The 16,493-nt window shown below is 38.3% G+C and overlaps 1 protein-coding gene across 4 annotated transcripts; it reads right to left on the bottom strand.

Moving 5' to 3' along the window:
* Positions 1 to 4,114: 4,114 nt before the first annotated feature.
* PPP1CA_3 (Serine/threonine-protein phosphatase PP1-alpha catalytic subunit) lies at positions 4,115 to 16,169 on the bottom strand (the record flags this gene model as incomplete). Of its 4 annotated transcripts, XM_035732141.2 has the most annotated exons (6): positions 16,063 to 16,169; positions 7,506 to 7,868; positions 7,367 to 7,471; positions 7,108 to 7,331; positions 6,939 to 7,073; positions 5,390 to 5,491 (listed from the first exon to the last, which is right to left on the bottom strand). In XM_035732141.2, exons 1-6 carry the CDS (start codon positions 16,115 to 16,117, stop codon positions 5,390 to 5,392), a joined length of 984 nt encoding a protein of 327 aa, XP_035588608.1. In that variant the 5' UTR covers positions 16,118 to 16,169. The 4 variants fall into 4 exon arrangements, with proteins under 4 accessions (XP_051067435.1, XP_051067437.1, XP_051067436.1 ...); XM_051214283.1 differs by having other exon boundaries at positions 4,115 to 5,491; positions 7,108 to 7,471; XM_051214285.1 differs by having other exon boundaries at positions 4,566 to 5,491; positions 6,939 to 7,331.
* Between the last annotated feature and the right edge of the window lie 324 nt (positions 16,170 to 16,493).

Here is a 16,493-nt window from a genome sequence, read left to right on the forward strand (position 1 = left end):
TTAGTTATTCAACTTATCTATTCGCGTGAAATCAGTACCCATAGTAGTCGTTCGTCAATCTTATTAGAAATACAAGCACAGAACACAGGAAAACTAACGAATTGGGTTAATGTTTTCCATTTAACCCCTTATTTTAATTTAGTAATTGAGAATAATTGATGTGTAAAAGTTATATTTTAAACGTAACTCTAACTCAAAGATCTAAATGCAGTGGGTTACCTAGAATAATGGAAATTTGTATGGCTTATCCTATTACAAGTTGACCCAACTTATTTATAATAAGTCTCATAATATTGATTAGCGATATATATATATATATATATATATATATATATATATATATATGATTTTTCTTCCCAATAAACTCATTATACCTATGCAACTAAACGGAATAACTTCAGAAGCATGATGACGTACAACTTCGATTCGGACTATCCAGCTTCACACTCCATCCTAGTTACCAACGTTTAGTATGAAAATTAAGCGTTGAAGCATTTGAATTTCGCCGCTACCAGTGAGGGAAGTCAAGGTATGTAGGAAGCTGTTTGTTGTAGCCTTCCGGATCAGTCACAACGATTGCTATTTTAAGGGAATTGACTTGAGTTTTAGTGAGCTATTCAAGAAATTAATTTCTATAGTATACTGCCTTAGATTTTAGAAGGTGACAGATTAAAAGCAGTTGGTCCCATTAGTAGATTTCGATAATACAGTGAGAATTCAAAGTTTTTCATCAAAAACCAGATCATGTACATGATGGCTTCATGTCCCACTGTTTAGCAGTTTACACGTGTACACGGACACGTCTACATAGGGAGACGTAATTGCGATTCGCAAGTAAGTGTAGTTGTAGATATTTCAAAAAGGCAACAAAAGCAAACGAAATCCAATAACCCTACAACAGAGAAGGATAATCATCCACTTCTCTTCATTTCTAAACACAGTTATGGCTTTGTATAGAAGGTGTCTGGGCCAAATAATTATGTTTATTGAAGTCTTAGCTGTACAATAGTTCAAATCCCTTCTGTATATTCAAAAACAATTTATACTCACTCTAATCATATCCTACTATTAACATTGAATTATTATCCAGAATGACAGGACTCACCCTATTTTCCTTATTATCTTTATTTCTCTCTTAGATTTCAATTTATCTAGTTGACCTATTTTTATCAGAAGGGGTTTTGTGGAGATTTTAGTAATTTCAATAGTTGAAATCATGAGTCAATTGAAGCTAGACTACCATGGAAAATCTAGAAGTAATCGGCGGCCGTTTCGTCCTATTGTGGGACTCCTCAACAGTGAACATCCACGACCCCGCCTCTCAAGATTCCAACCCAGGATATATCAGTCTCGCACGCGAACGCTTAACCACTAGACTATTGAGCCGACCAGCGTCCAACAGTGTTAATGTCTAACTTCAACTAACCCACGAAATTGAGCGACACATCCACCATTGTCTTCAGTGAGTTATTTTCTCACAACAGACCCTGTTGAACTCCACTGTTTCTCACTAAAACTCCAGGAAATACCCCTTGAAGTCAGTCACTAGTGAGCATATGTAGATTCAATATCAGAAGGGTTAAATATTATTTTAAATATGGCTTAGTTTTCAAGTGTCGAATACAAAAATTAATAATAATAATAATAATAATAATAATAATAACCGATATGGTGTATAATAAATGAAGCAAATAATCAAAGATACAAATCATGTTTTATATCACGTTCTATTGATAAAGTTCAATAGACTATAGATTAAGTAATTCAGAACAAATGTTATTATTAAAGAAATAATTTAGATGTTAATATTGAAAGGATGTTTAGATATTTTGCCCTAAAATTATTTTTAGTCTAATGAATGGATAAAATAGATCTTTTTTTATCAAAATAAATCAATGAAATCTGACGTATAAACAAAACAAAATAAAAACTTATTATGTTATGCGAAATTGGATAGTGGCTAGCAGTGGAATCCAGTTTAGACGCGCGTTTCGTCCTGTTTGGGACTCGTCAACTGGACGTACCTGCATCTCAGAGCTGATGTTCACTCTGGGGCTCGAACTCAGTACCGTTCGCTTCAAACGGCATCGCGTTATCCACCTAACTACTGAGTCCTGATAGCCGCTTGCTTGTGCAATGGGGTGAAGTTTAATTCACTTGATATTGTTTTAATTGAATCTTCCCATTGATGTTTTAGGACTGGAATTGAGGCAATATCGAGGCATACGCACAGTATGCACATATACCAATAAGAGACTGATCAATTTCAGTCCTAAAACATCAATGGGAAGATTCAACTAAAACAATATCAAGTGAATTACTATATGTTATGTTATTTTACTATTTTCAGATATTCACAATAAGACATAGATTGGCTAATAAGATAGATTCATTTAATACATTTAGGATAATAGTCTTATTTCATGGGTTGAAGACAGTATAGTATTTCAAATACTACTGTAGTGAACAGAACACGAGTGGGGACAATCGGATGAATTTGACACAAAATTACAGGACTTGTTAATAAAATCTAACAATCATAAAGTAAATGCTTAATTTGGAAAATGTCCACCAATTGTCTCAAAACGACTCAGACTTCATTGTTCTTGCATTTTCATACAAATTGCATTTTGTTTCCATTCTTTACTGTTCGATCCTCTTGTCTCTTTGCTGCCAGACTTTCTGTTCACGACTAACATCATCTACTACTTATGTCAATATGAGTAGCACACAACACATTGGTAACTCTCTCAAAATATGTTGTTGTTGTGTTTTTGTTTTCTCTGAACTGGATGGTATAACTATATTCTCATTAGGGACAAAATGAACTGTGGATTAATTCACTGTTTAGCTTGGACAAAATAAAACTTCATGCACCATCCAATCTTACAAGTTATTTTATTTTAAGATTACTTATTTAGTAAAACGAAATACGATAAGTTAATGTTGGAATTATCATGCAAACTGTTATATAGAATAAAATCGGTTTGATTTCCTGGATAACTTTATATCTAAAGAAATATTGGAATATGCTTTCACTGAGTTCAGAAGCTGACTTCCTTCATAATCTCTGCTTGAAAGGATCACGTCCGTATGTTGCAGTAATTTTTTTAGAAAACTAACTCATTTCTATAAATCGATATAACTAAACGAAATAGTAGAAGCCACCTCCACAAGCACTAGTTTAAGTTCATATGAACGCTTAATTCAGTCTTCGTCGATAAGAGAGACCCAGCCATGTGGATATACTGAGGTACAACTTCTTTCACTCAGATTATTACAGCAACTTTTGATTGCATTCAGATCTATGAACATCATGCCCCCAAATGCCATGGTGCGGTCGAGGGTGAGAAGAGTTCGCTCTCCCTCTCCAAATGCTCTCATATAGCAACATGTATACAACCGATGTCAGGGAAGTTCTACTCACTGCCTTCTCGCGTTCAGGGTGTTGTTTACGAAATCGAGACGAAAAGCGGATGTCCGGAGCTTTAACAGGGTTGATGAGCATAGATCCACCTAGAGGAGTTGGAAAACCCTGGTCCCAAACCAATCGTGCACACGAACTCCAGGATCCTGAGTGAACCAATTATTGGTCACCGGCCACCATGGGATTGCATCTCTTGACGTTGCTCCATTGCCTTGTGGATTAGACCTTTAGGTCGAAGGCTGCGGGTGTAGCTCCCTAAGAAAACAACCCGCTTTGGTTTGGGTACCCGGGAAGTATCCCAGCCCACATGCAAACCAAGTGACTTTTGTGGCGTATATGTATTCGGTGCCCTTTTGTACCAACATTTGTGTTCAAATAAATAAATATGAATATCATAATATTCGATAGTCCACAAGCAATACAAATAATATTCGTGAATAAACAATCCATCATATTTTATAAACTTAAACTAGTCCTATTTCAAAGTAAATAATAAAAGTAATATTTTCTAAAGTGGAATTTGCTGCAGTCAGTCAGCAACAACGTAGAACTTCGTAAGTACATACATCAGTTCGAGTTGACATACCACATTAGCACACAGACACAATTGTCGATTCAAATCCCATAGTGGTAGAGGTAGTAATCGGAAACACTAGGGTTTGAAGATGTTATTCAACGAGTATAATCCAGTGAAACAAATTTGGCGAGAAAAAAAAGGACATTAAGAATCCACATTAGAACTTGGTAGAACACGAAAAGTGGACGCACCCGCACCATTGCAAACGGTTCCGAGCCATGTCAGTCAAGGTCTCTGATCATCGTCTTGCGGATCCCAAATAGTTAGTCTACACCTACCGAAATGGCTCAGACCAGAAGTCAGTGACTTTATGGAATGATGCCACGTTTTGGTCTGGCCGCCCCTAGCTTTTTTGCAACCTACTCCTAAACCATAAGACATCGCTCGTCGGGGCAGTCGGTGGTTGGACATACGTAACACATGTCCCAGCCATTGGTGCAACAGTCAGTTAATTATATTGTGAAATTGGCAATGGAATGGTCAAACTATTATCATTATATTGATTACTGGACAATCAAATGACGCAGGTACCTATATTTATTTAGAAAAATAACACCGATACAGCAAGGCGAAGTTATATTTTACTCAATCCAACATACTGTTTCATTAAAGAATATGAGGTTTTACAACAGAAAGTAGCTAACTGTACAATACAAGTAAATTGGAAAAAAAAGTAAAAAACCTGGAACTCGGTTATTAATGTAAACAATCAAATTTCGAAAACAAAAAAGACACCATACACATTCATCACATACATGAACTAAGTATTTTGACGTCCAAAACAATAGGTTTGTGATGTATAAAAATTAGTATAGGTAATTTCTAGCGTTGAATTATTTTTAGAACAACACTAGTGATCAGTCGAAGGAGCGATTGAGCAAATCGACTGAAAACTACTCATTTCTCCAGTTTGATTTTCTAAATAACAGTTAACCATAAGGAGGAGAAAAAGAAATGTACAATTATGATAGTAGTAATAACAATAGTAAAGTGGTACCCAACAGAGTACAATTAATAACCAATGTTTTAATTTGTGTATACTTCTACAACATGCAAAAAAGAGAACAAGCCTTTTGAATAACAAGACTTTTAGGTATGAAAGTAAATGAAAGCTGTTCAATAACTTAGAAACAAAAGATTCCAAAGAGGATAGTTCACACTGATTAATCCAATCTCAATGATATAGGACAAAATACGACTGCTTTTTTCCACAAAAAGACATATATAAGGAAAATCTAAACTTTTCGACGTAGAAAGAGTTTTTTTTGAAAAACTGTGATAAATGACAGCAATGAACAGGGGACAGTAGTCATAAAGTTATTCACCTGACGCTTTAATTATAGTCTTAAAAGCAAATAAATCGGAGATGCAGTATTTCAAGATTTTTATAATTTCCCTTTCGCTTTAGCCCCACGAGGTGGAGTAATTGGTCGGCTTCCAGTTGGGACGCCAACGTAATACTTTTTCTTTTCAGCTGGACGCAAAATCTACAAATGAAACAAGCACGAAAACCGAACGAATTAATGATAAAACAACAAGCGGATTATCTAAAATAGCAGTCCACACAAGTTGTTTATTAATTATTTGTAATAATTTTATGCCAAGACAATCTTCTATGTATGTCCGATTGCATTCATCCTTGTTGTGATATACGATTGATGGAGTTAATGATAAATAATTTGAGAGCCCAGTAACGTTCAGAAAAAGGAAACAATATATTCCAACGTTTGATAAAAATTATTACTACACTTTGTGGTAAATATATTTGTCAATATACTAGTTGGAAAGGTGGTTCAAAATCTGTCAGTGTTACAGATAAATTTATTGATTATATTCTTGATTATTCAGAATTCCTCTACTATTTAATACTTCGTTATTCAGTGAGTTTCTATCTTTACGAACCTTTTTCTATATTTGGTTCTTTTCATTATTGTTGTCCTAATTTTCACAATGGGAATCTTTAATATTCTTTTCATTATCACTGATACTGGTATTAATTCGACTTCCTCACTACTGAACTTTATATATATATATATATATATATATATATATATATCGCTATGCGGCAATTTGGTACGATAGATATATGTGCTAGTTCTAGGTTGACTATGACTGATTGCCCTCTCAATAATTATGATAAACAAACATGATACCTTTAAGAGGAAATGCCTTTTGTCTTTTTGGTAATATATATGAATGGATGCAAACCGTATATAACAAGCTTAATTCACCGTCATATTCATGTATAGTAATTAGCTGTAAATATAATTATACTGTGTGTTGAACTATTTTAGGCAGACATAACTGTTGCTAATTAATAACAGTAATAGCCTACAGTAAATATTAATACGAATAAACAGTAGTCTTAATCATTATTGTTAATCATTTACCAAAAACAAGTCAATGTACCTAGTTTTGAGTCACATCTTTGACGTGGGAGTTAGTTGGCTACCTGAGACCAACTACCAAAAGTCGAGTTCTTTGACCATTAAACCACTGCTTCTTTAATTATCAAAGACAAAATTCTATTTTTAAGTGTTATTAAATCTTCATACTAAGTAGTTAGGTGAATAATTTTAAAACAACCATCAATTGCGTTTAAAAGAAGCAAATGTCCGTCCTTTTCCATCATTGTGAAGAAACCCTCAGATGTAAGAAGTTGGTAAAAACCTAAAGTAAATTAGTTTTACCACTTATAATGTCGCCTTTGCTCGTTTAGCGTTAATATATGGAACTATATGAGGTTTGGTAAATAATAGTTTACATCTGGGTCTGAACTAGTTTTTCAGGAAGTCTATCTGAGACTATTAGTAAGAATGAAGTAGTAGCAGAAATTTCGAGGTGAATTCTATGTCGTATTTGTGTTTGCTCACCACTTATCCAATCATATCAAAAATAAGAGTAGAATACTATTAACACAATTTTCAACCTTACTTGAAATGAGCACAATAATGTATCATCTACTGACATCATAGCTCCTGCATTATCAAATTCACCGCAATAATTCGGGGCGGAAAAAAGAGTAACTAATTGACGCTTGGCGAAGAATTCATAACCGTCTTCGACAACCTGAAGTTGTGAGTGAGAATTTTTTGCACGTTACCTGGTGAGCACGGCATATTAAATCCAAATCATGTTTATGTAAAAATCTGGCCACAATATCTGGACCGAATGTATAACTAACACCGCGATCGTTTTCACCCCAACCAGTTACATCTTTATCTGGATCTGACCAAAGTAAATCACATAATAGTCCTTGATCAGGAACATCTGTAGGACGCATGATGCGTCTTATCTGTTCCATTGTTGAAAGATCAGGTGAGAGACCTATGATGGAATATCACATAAAGTAAGAAACTAACCGCCATGACAGCAGAAAATCTTCTCGTCTATAATTGCTACAATCGGCAAACAATTGAAACAATCTGTGAAGGTTTTCCACAATTTTATATTATATCGACGTTTGCCTATATGTCAAATAAGCCCCAACTAAACACTTACATTCATCATAAAATCCATATATACGGTTAATAGAGGCACATTCATGATTACCCCTTAGCAAGAAGAAATTTTCTGGATATTTGATTTTATAGGCTAGTAGCAGGCATATTGTTTCAAGAGACTGCTTTCCTCGATCCACATAGTCACCCAAGAACAAATAATTTGCTTCGGGAGGAAATGCTCCATACTCGAAAAGTCGGAGCAAGTCATAATATTGTCCGTGAATATCACCGCATATTTTGAGGGGAGCCTCCAGTTCTAGTAAAATAGGTTGACTTAAAAAGATTTCGCGAGACTTCAGACACAGCCCGCGGATTTCTGCTTCGCTCATTTGGACGTTTTTGCCAGGACGAGTGCGTCGAACTGAATGACATGAAACAGAGATAAAAACATGACAGTATTCAAATCACAAAATGAGTGTTTAAATTTAAGTCACTTCAGTCCTGAAAGATTTCAAATATAGAGGCAATTAAATATTACTTAGATCCAGTAAGATTATTCGTTGATCATATTGACAATGAGATGATCATAACAGTGAGAACCTACAAAACAATTATTCCAACATCCTACTACGTTAGAGACTGGTGTTCTGTACTGACCCATTTGATGAAGCGGTCTAGTAAATTCTGTATAGCGATATTTATGTTCTAATGTAAGATGAAAATTCACTACGCACAGACTGACCAAAACTATTCTGTAGTGTTTAATGAAGTTTATTAATCAGTGAATAAAACATGGTTACTAACGCGTATAATATCAAGTATTTTACCTTCATACGTGTTATGAGCTCTAATCTACAACAGTATATAATTTTTAGTCTGACACAGGCACGAAGGCTGTGAAGTTTTCTTCTAATTAATCGAATAATTGAATTATAATAAGCTAAATCTCCCTATGGCCGTCGAAATCATAACTGATTTGTCTGTCAAATAAAGCTACTTCTTGGAAGTGCGTTTCACAAGGAATTTGGGTCAGTTAACAATATGGAGGCCACATAGAAATACTTTGAGTTGCAGAGTTTGCAAGTCCCTGTTTTTGTTATAGCAGATTTGGAATGAGATAACGCAAATGTATTAAGTTCAGTTCAGCCACCATAGTTTTGTGCTAATAAAGTACCAGAGAGAAATGACACGCCGTTACAACCAACCTTCCATGTAACGATACTATTGTCGGGCTGAGCAATCCCATGCTATAAGGTCTGCTAAAATTTCCCTCTGGTTGTGACATTATTCGGTCAGTCTTATCGACTTCCAAGCTCAATAGGTACTTGAGGTTTCTAAAACGAAACTGTATTCCGTAAACAAATCAGGGAAGATATTAACAAGGTAAACTGACTACAAACAATGTTTGGTTGATGAAAACTTTCTATAGACACTCTATTGATGCAGTCAAATGTGCAATGGCAAGTCTACTCGAAACAATGGCAGGACAGACCACAGGACTACTTGGTGTTTATGACACTGTTGTAGTTTGGTTATAAGAATAAACGACTAATAGCAACGTCCGCTAGGTTTGGACTTCCGGCCGAAGACGAACGAAAATTCCTATGGATACAATAACAAGAGCGTAGTAAAATACATGATCCATGATAAATCGCCAGCACCATACATTGATACTGTATTTTGATATGACTAGCTTGGGCTCGATCGAAGTTGCCACACCTCATTAGCACAACATGATGAATACCAAATTCATATAGTTATTTTAATGATATTAATATATAAAACAAAGATTGCATATAAGGATATAATACAGGGAGAAAGAATTAGTTCGTAGAGAGAAAGGCATAAAGCAAATTTAATCTCATGGTTTAAGACAAGACAAAGAGTGTATACACCTACACCACTGTGGCCGATTCTGAGCCATGTCACCCAGAGTCTCCAACTATTGGTTACGATAGTCACGCGGACCCCAACCAAGTAGTCTGCATCTACCAACATGGCTCAGACCAGAAGTTAGTGACTTTATGGACTGATGCCACGTTTTGGTTTGGCCGCCTCTAAATTTCTTCCATCAGTCTCCAACACTAGTCAGCATTGAGCGTCGTGGTAATCGGTGTTCATGCATACGTAAAACGTGGCCAAACCATCTTAGTCGATGAAGATTCACAACCTCATCAACTGATTTACCATCATGATTCCCTAACACTCTGCGTCTAACCTCACTACTACTTGTCCGGTGATCCCAGCAGATGCGAACAATATTTTAAAGACATCTGTGATCAAATACTAGTAATTTACGAGTATCTTATACTCCTAATGGCCACGTATCGCAGTCGTAGGGTAGAACAGAACGAAATGCTGTGTAGTATACTCTTCCCCTAATTGATAGACGGATATCTTGCCTTCGCCACAGGTGACGTAAGTTGGTAAAAGCCAAACGAGCTTTCTGAATCCGTGCTGAGATTTCGTCAAACACCAACCCATTAGGGTTGATCAGACTTCCAAGATAAGTGAAATTATCGACGCGTCCAACTACTTCACTCCCTATCCTTAGTTCAGATGTTGACACAGGTCAGTTCTGAAGCAACAATTTGCATTTATAGGAAGTGAAATGCATCCCCGACATCCTGCCATTGTTGTTTAGTGCTACCAAAAGATTCTGAATTTTGTTAGCGTTTTCACCAAACAAGTCTATGAGGTATTTAATATTATTGAAACGGCTCTACTTTATTCGAAAATAATATTTCCTTAGCAATTATATTTTAAAAATTTGTCTATTCTTCTTTTTGGATAACTTAACTGTGACGACGGACCACTTCCAAGATAAGTGAAGTTTCCGACGCGTTCGACTACTTTATTCTCTCACCAAATACATATACGTCATTCAATAACAATGAGATTGTGAAGAGATAGAGAATGGGGGGTGATTATAATAAAAGAAAAGCAACAATGAACAGAAATTACTGAGTGAAATAATAATAATAATGGGAGAAACAGTTTAGTTGGGAAAAATACAATCAGAAAGGACTCTTCCAGCTAAAGAAGTCACGTTCATTTTTATGGAGAAAGTAAAAGAAAGTTACAAGACCGCCACTGACTTATATTCTGCGCCGTCTGGTAACGTCTTAAGCCAATTTATTGTACCATCTCTAAGGCCCCGGAACAGGGAGTCATGAAGGTCTAACAGAAGCCAGTTCTGTACAGCTTCCTTTCATACCACGACATCATGTCATACACTGACCACCTTATCCAACCGATCCTAGCGTCGGCAAATAATGCACGATGTGGAATTCGCTGGGACGACATCCGTAGAACATGTCGCTTCATATCTTTCTTCCTACGAACTAACTTTCTTCCTGTACTGTCTTTTTTTTATATTATTATTATTATATATTACCACCACTGAATGAACTACTTCGATGAATTTGGTGTTTGTCTTGTTATGCTAATGAGGTATGGCAACTTGGGCCGATGCGCATATGTGCCTGGTCCTACGTTGTAGCTGACTGACTGACTAGAACATGTCCAACACACTGAATTCGATGTTTCAAGATGGTGACACCAAATGAATCATCGTCACTGAGCCCGAACACACGATGCCGAACCTCTTCATTACTTAGTGTTGCCGCTGAATATCAGTAGTCCTTCGGAGACAACGATGATCAAACACAAGGTCGTCTAATATCATCAAATCGGAGGTCGAGTCTCACAAGTATGGAGCAAAACTGCTCTTACCGACCTGTTGTAGATCAGACCTTTCACAATCAGACTAATATCACGGTGACAGAGATTACCCAGATTAGCATAAGCCACCCTGGCTTTTACTATACGTGAATCGATCACATCTTTCACGCTACCACCAGCTATCCAGACACGCGAACTACTCAACTACTTCTATCCATTCATTACCCAGGGTGGGTGCAGGTTCAAGATCCTATCAGTCTTGTAGAAGTACCTTGCACTTGGAAGGTGCAAAGCACGTGCCATACCTCCAGACACTAACTGCCAACTCACTAAGTGTGGATTGCATGAATTGGGTATCATTGCACAATATCATTCACAAACTTAAGGTCGAAAAGACTTCCTGCAAGTATCAGATCCACACCACCATTCCCTACATCCATTAGAGCTGTTTCCAGAACGTCATCCAAATGTCCTGGTATGGTCGAGGGTGGGAAGAGTTCGCTCTCCCTCTCCAAATGCTCTCATATAGCAACATGTATACAACCGCTGTCAGGGAAGTCCTACTCACTGCTTTCTCGCATTCAGGGTGTTGTTTACGAAATTGAGAGGACGAAAAGCGAATGTCCGGAGCTTTAACAAGGTTGGTGGACATAGGAGATCCACCTAGAGGAGTTGGAAAACCCTGGTCCCAAACCAATAGTGCACATGAAATCCAGGATCCTGTGGGAACAAATCACATATGAACCAATTATTGGTCACCGGCTACCATGGGATCGCATCTCTTGACGTTGCTCCATCGCCTTGTGGACTAGACATTTAGGTCGAGGACTCTGAATGTAGCCCCCTGTGAAAAATACCTGCCTTGGTTTGAGCACCCGGGCAGTATCCCAGCCCTCACACAAACCGAACGATTTACATGGCGCACATCTACCTTGTACCAGTGTTTGTGTTTAAGTGAATGAATAAATCTGAGCCAGGTTTGTCTTTTAACTCCGCCTGAAGTCCCTCCGGGGGCTACTGCCGGTCCCAAGCCCGGATAAAGGAGGAGGGTTGGGCATGGGGTTAGCGTCCCCATCCCGTAGAAAACTAACTCGCTAACCAGAAAAAATTATTCAAACCTTTTAAACTCTGCCCTGGGAGTCAGAAGGTCTTCATTTAGAAGAACTATGACGCCTCATGATGAAAGCCGAATTCCTTCGGAAGTTACGAGGCCGATGCCCTTTCTGACAACCAGAGCGACCATTTATTTAGGTACATGGAATGTTCGTATAATGTGGGACACCGGGAGAGCCAAATTGCTGCAGAAATGAGAAGATACAACCTGGAGGTGCTTGGGATCAGTGGAACATTGGACGCAAGTTGGACAACAACGACTAGCTTCAGGGGAGCTTCTGTTATACTCCGGCCATGATGAAGAAGATGCTCCACATACACAAGGAGTTGCACTGATACTGTCCAAACAAGCACAAAAGGCACTTATAGGATGAGAATCTCATGGACCAACGATCATCAAAGCCTCCTTCAAAACAAAGAAAGAGGGCATTTCAATGAACATCATCCAATGCTATGCGCCTACCAACGATTACAATGAAGACGCTAAAGATCAATTCTACAATAGGCTGCAGTCAATCGTCGAGAAGTGCCCAACAAAGGACCTGACCATTCTGATGGGAGATTTCAATGCCAAGGTTGGAACGGATAACACTGGATATGAAAACATCATGGGACGACACGGACTGGGAGAAAGGAACGAAAATGGTGAGAGATTTGCAAACCTATGTGCCTTCAATAAACTGGTCATAGGCGGCACCATATTCCCACATAAACGCATACACAAAACCACATGGACTTCACTGGATCACTCTACACAAAACCAAATTGACCATATTTGCATCAACAAAACGTTCAGGAGGACTATAGAGGACGTGAGAACCAAGAGAGGAGCTGATATAGAATCAGATCATCACTCGCTGGTCGCCAAGATGAAATTGAAACTCAAGAAGCACTGGACAATGGGGCGGACAATATCACAAAAGTTCAACACGGCCTTTCTTCAGGATACTAACAAACTCAATGAATTCAAGATAGACCTCAGCAACAAGTTCCAGGCCTTTCATGATCTACTCAATGGAGAAGGAACTACTGTGGAGAGCAACTGGAAGGGGATCAAAGAGGTAATCACTTCAACATGTCATGAGGTCCTGGGTCACAAGAAGCACCATCACAAGGAATGGATCACTGTCGATACACTGGATAAGATTCAAGAAAGGAGGAACAAGAAAGCAGCAATCAATACCAGTCGAACAAGAGCAGAAAAAGTCAAAGCACAAGCTGAATACACAGAAGTAAACAAACAAGTGAAGAGGAGCATCAGAACCGACAAACGTAAATATGTGGAAGATTTAGCAACGACGACGGAAAAGGCTGCAAGAGAAGGAAACATGAGACAACTGTGTGACACGACAAAGAAACTCTGGAAATCGCCGCAAACCAGAACGACCAGTGAAAAGCAAGGAAGGCAACGTAATCACCAACATTGAAGAACAGCGAAACAAGTGGGTAGAACACTTCAAAGAACTCTTGAATTGACCAGCTCCAATGAACCCACCCAACATCGAAGCAGCACCCACGGACCTCCCAATCAAAGTTGGCCCACCACTAATTGAAAAATCAGCATGGCCATCAGACAAATCAAGAGTGGCAAAGCAGCAGGACCAGACAACATTCCAGCAGAGGCACTAAAAGCAGACGTAGCGGCAACTGCAAGGATACTCCACATTCTCTTCAATAAGATTTGGGATGAGGAACAAGTACCAAAAGACTGGAAAGGACTTCTGATCAAAATACCGAAGAAAGGCGATCTCAGCAACTGTGATAACTACAGGGGCATCACTCTTCTCTCAATACCGGGAAAAGTCTTCAACAGGGTATTGTTAAACAGGATGAAGGACTGTGTAGACGCCCAACTTCGTGACCAACAGGCAGGATTCCGTAAGGATAGATCGTGTACAGACTAAATCGCAACTCTACGGATCATTGTGGAACAATCAATTGAATGGAATTCATCACTCTACATCAACTTCATTGACTACGAAAAAGCATTTGACAACGTGGACAGAACAACATTATGGAAACTTCTTCGACACCACGGCGTGCCTCAGAAGATAGTCAATATCATACAGACTTCATATGATGGATTACACTGCAAAATCGTGCATGGAGGACAGTCGACAAACTCGTTCGAAGTGAAGACCGGTGTTAGGTAAGGTTGCTTACGCTCACCCTTTCTCTTTCTCCTGGTGATCGACTGAATCATGAAGACGTCAACATCTGAAGGGAAGCACGGGATACAATGGACATCTAAGATGCAGCTGGACGATCTAGACTTCGCAAATGATCTGGCCCTTCTATCCCAAACGTAACAACAAATGCAAGAGAAGACGAACAGTGTGGCAGCAGCCTCAGCACCAATAGGTCTCAATATACACAAAGGGAAAAGCAGGATTCTCCGATACAACACAGCATGCACCAACCCAATCACAATTGATGAAGAAGATTTAGAAGATGTAAAAACCTTTACATATTTGGGCAGCATCATTGATGAACAGGGTGGATCTGATGCAGATGTGAAGGCGCGGATCGGCAAAGCAGGAGCAGCATATTTACAACTGAGGAACATCTGGAACCCAAAACAACTGTCAACCAACACCAAGGTCAGGATTTTCAATACAAATGTCAAGACAGTTCTACTGTATGGGGCAGAAACCTGGAGAACTACAAAAGCCATCATCCAGAAAATACAGGTGTTTATTAACAGTTGTCTACGCAAAATACTTCGGATCCATTGGCCGGACACTATTAGCGACAACCTACTGTGGGAGAGAACAAACCAGATCCGAGCGGAGGAAGAAATTAGGAAGAAGCGCTGGAAGTGGATAGGACACACATTGAGGAAAGCACCCAACTGCGTCACAAGACAAGCCCTCACATGGAATCCACAAGGCCAATGAAAAGAGGAAGACCAAAGAACACATTACGCCGGGAAATGGAGATAGACATAAGAATGAACAAAAATTGGATGGAATTAGAAAAGAAGGCCCAGGATAGAGTGGGTTGGAGAATGCTGGTCAGCGGCCTATGCTCCATTGGGAGTAACAGGCGTAAGGTTTGTCTTTTATTTTATTGTACAGTATATGACCTGTTAATTAAGAACCAAGTAATATGATTCGCGCAGTTACAACGGGGTTAACTAGGTAGTGTATACAGTTAACTTGAAACTGATGAGTTGCTGGAGTGAATTTCATTCTACTTATCTAGGATGAGACACTTAGGAAGCATTAATGCTTAATAGTGTGCCCACGTGTTCATTTCAGTCTTATTTGAAAACTCGAAACACTAATTGAATTGAATGCAGACAAGGTAAAGCAATGCAACTCGAATGACTCAACAAATATAAGATCTATGCTGCAAAAAAGCTTAGGGGACAAATGTATTAACTGATAAAAAAGGTGTCACTTGAAGATAAAATATCTACAGGACTATCGTGTTGAGGTTACAGGGAGAGAAGAGACACGCGTACTTCAACACCATGGACACCAGCAAACTGTGTGAATAAAGAAATGCTGAGTGACAGATAAATCGGTCACTAGATGTCGAATCAGAACAGTTTTCCCAACAAAGGTGTGGCAAGCGTGAATATCACATATGAAAGATCCAGATGGAAGAAGTAATAAGTCGTTGTGCAAAAGTTAACTCATCTTCAGTATTGGACACCAAAAGGCCCTACTGAAGTATAATTCTACGAAGTTAGGAAAATAACAGGTGAGGACAATGAAAGCATATATATAGTCATATCCTACGTTTCATAAGACATGAAGAATTACGCAGGGCTAAGATTGTGTAAACAGAACATCCGTATTGCAATTACTTACCCTCTAGTAATCTACCAATGACACTATCAATGTTCACCTTATCATCCCCTGCCATTGTCTCACGAGAAAATCGAAACTATGTTGACAGTACCGCCAAGTTCTTTTAAATCACCAAGTGTTCATTGGAAAGAATTTTGCGAAGGATGAAATTGAAATACATTTTATTCAGGGTATCTCTTTATATGTGATTCGGATTCTTGTAATCAGGTTCTACAATTATTTCCTGGAAGCATATGGTGTTTAATCGCAGTTTTGGAAGGACAGAAGACTAAAAGGACTGTGTTATTCCTTATTTCACACACTTCTCTCTTGAATTCGTCTAATAAAGGTTCCGTAAGAACCTGATGGAATAAAAAGTTTCGGCCAACGATGTTTAACCCGGAAGACCTGTATTTTGTTCCATCCTTGAGAGGTTTTTAAAAATCCAAATA

Source organism: Schistosoma haematobium, chromosome 2 (assembly GCF_000699445.3).
Source record: "Schistosoma haematobium chromosome 2, whole genome shotgun sequence".
NCBI classification, from domain to species: Eukaryota; Metazoa; Platyhelminthes; class Trematoda; order Strigeidida; family Schistosomatidae; genus Schistosoma; species Schistosoma haematobium.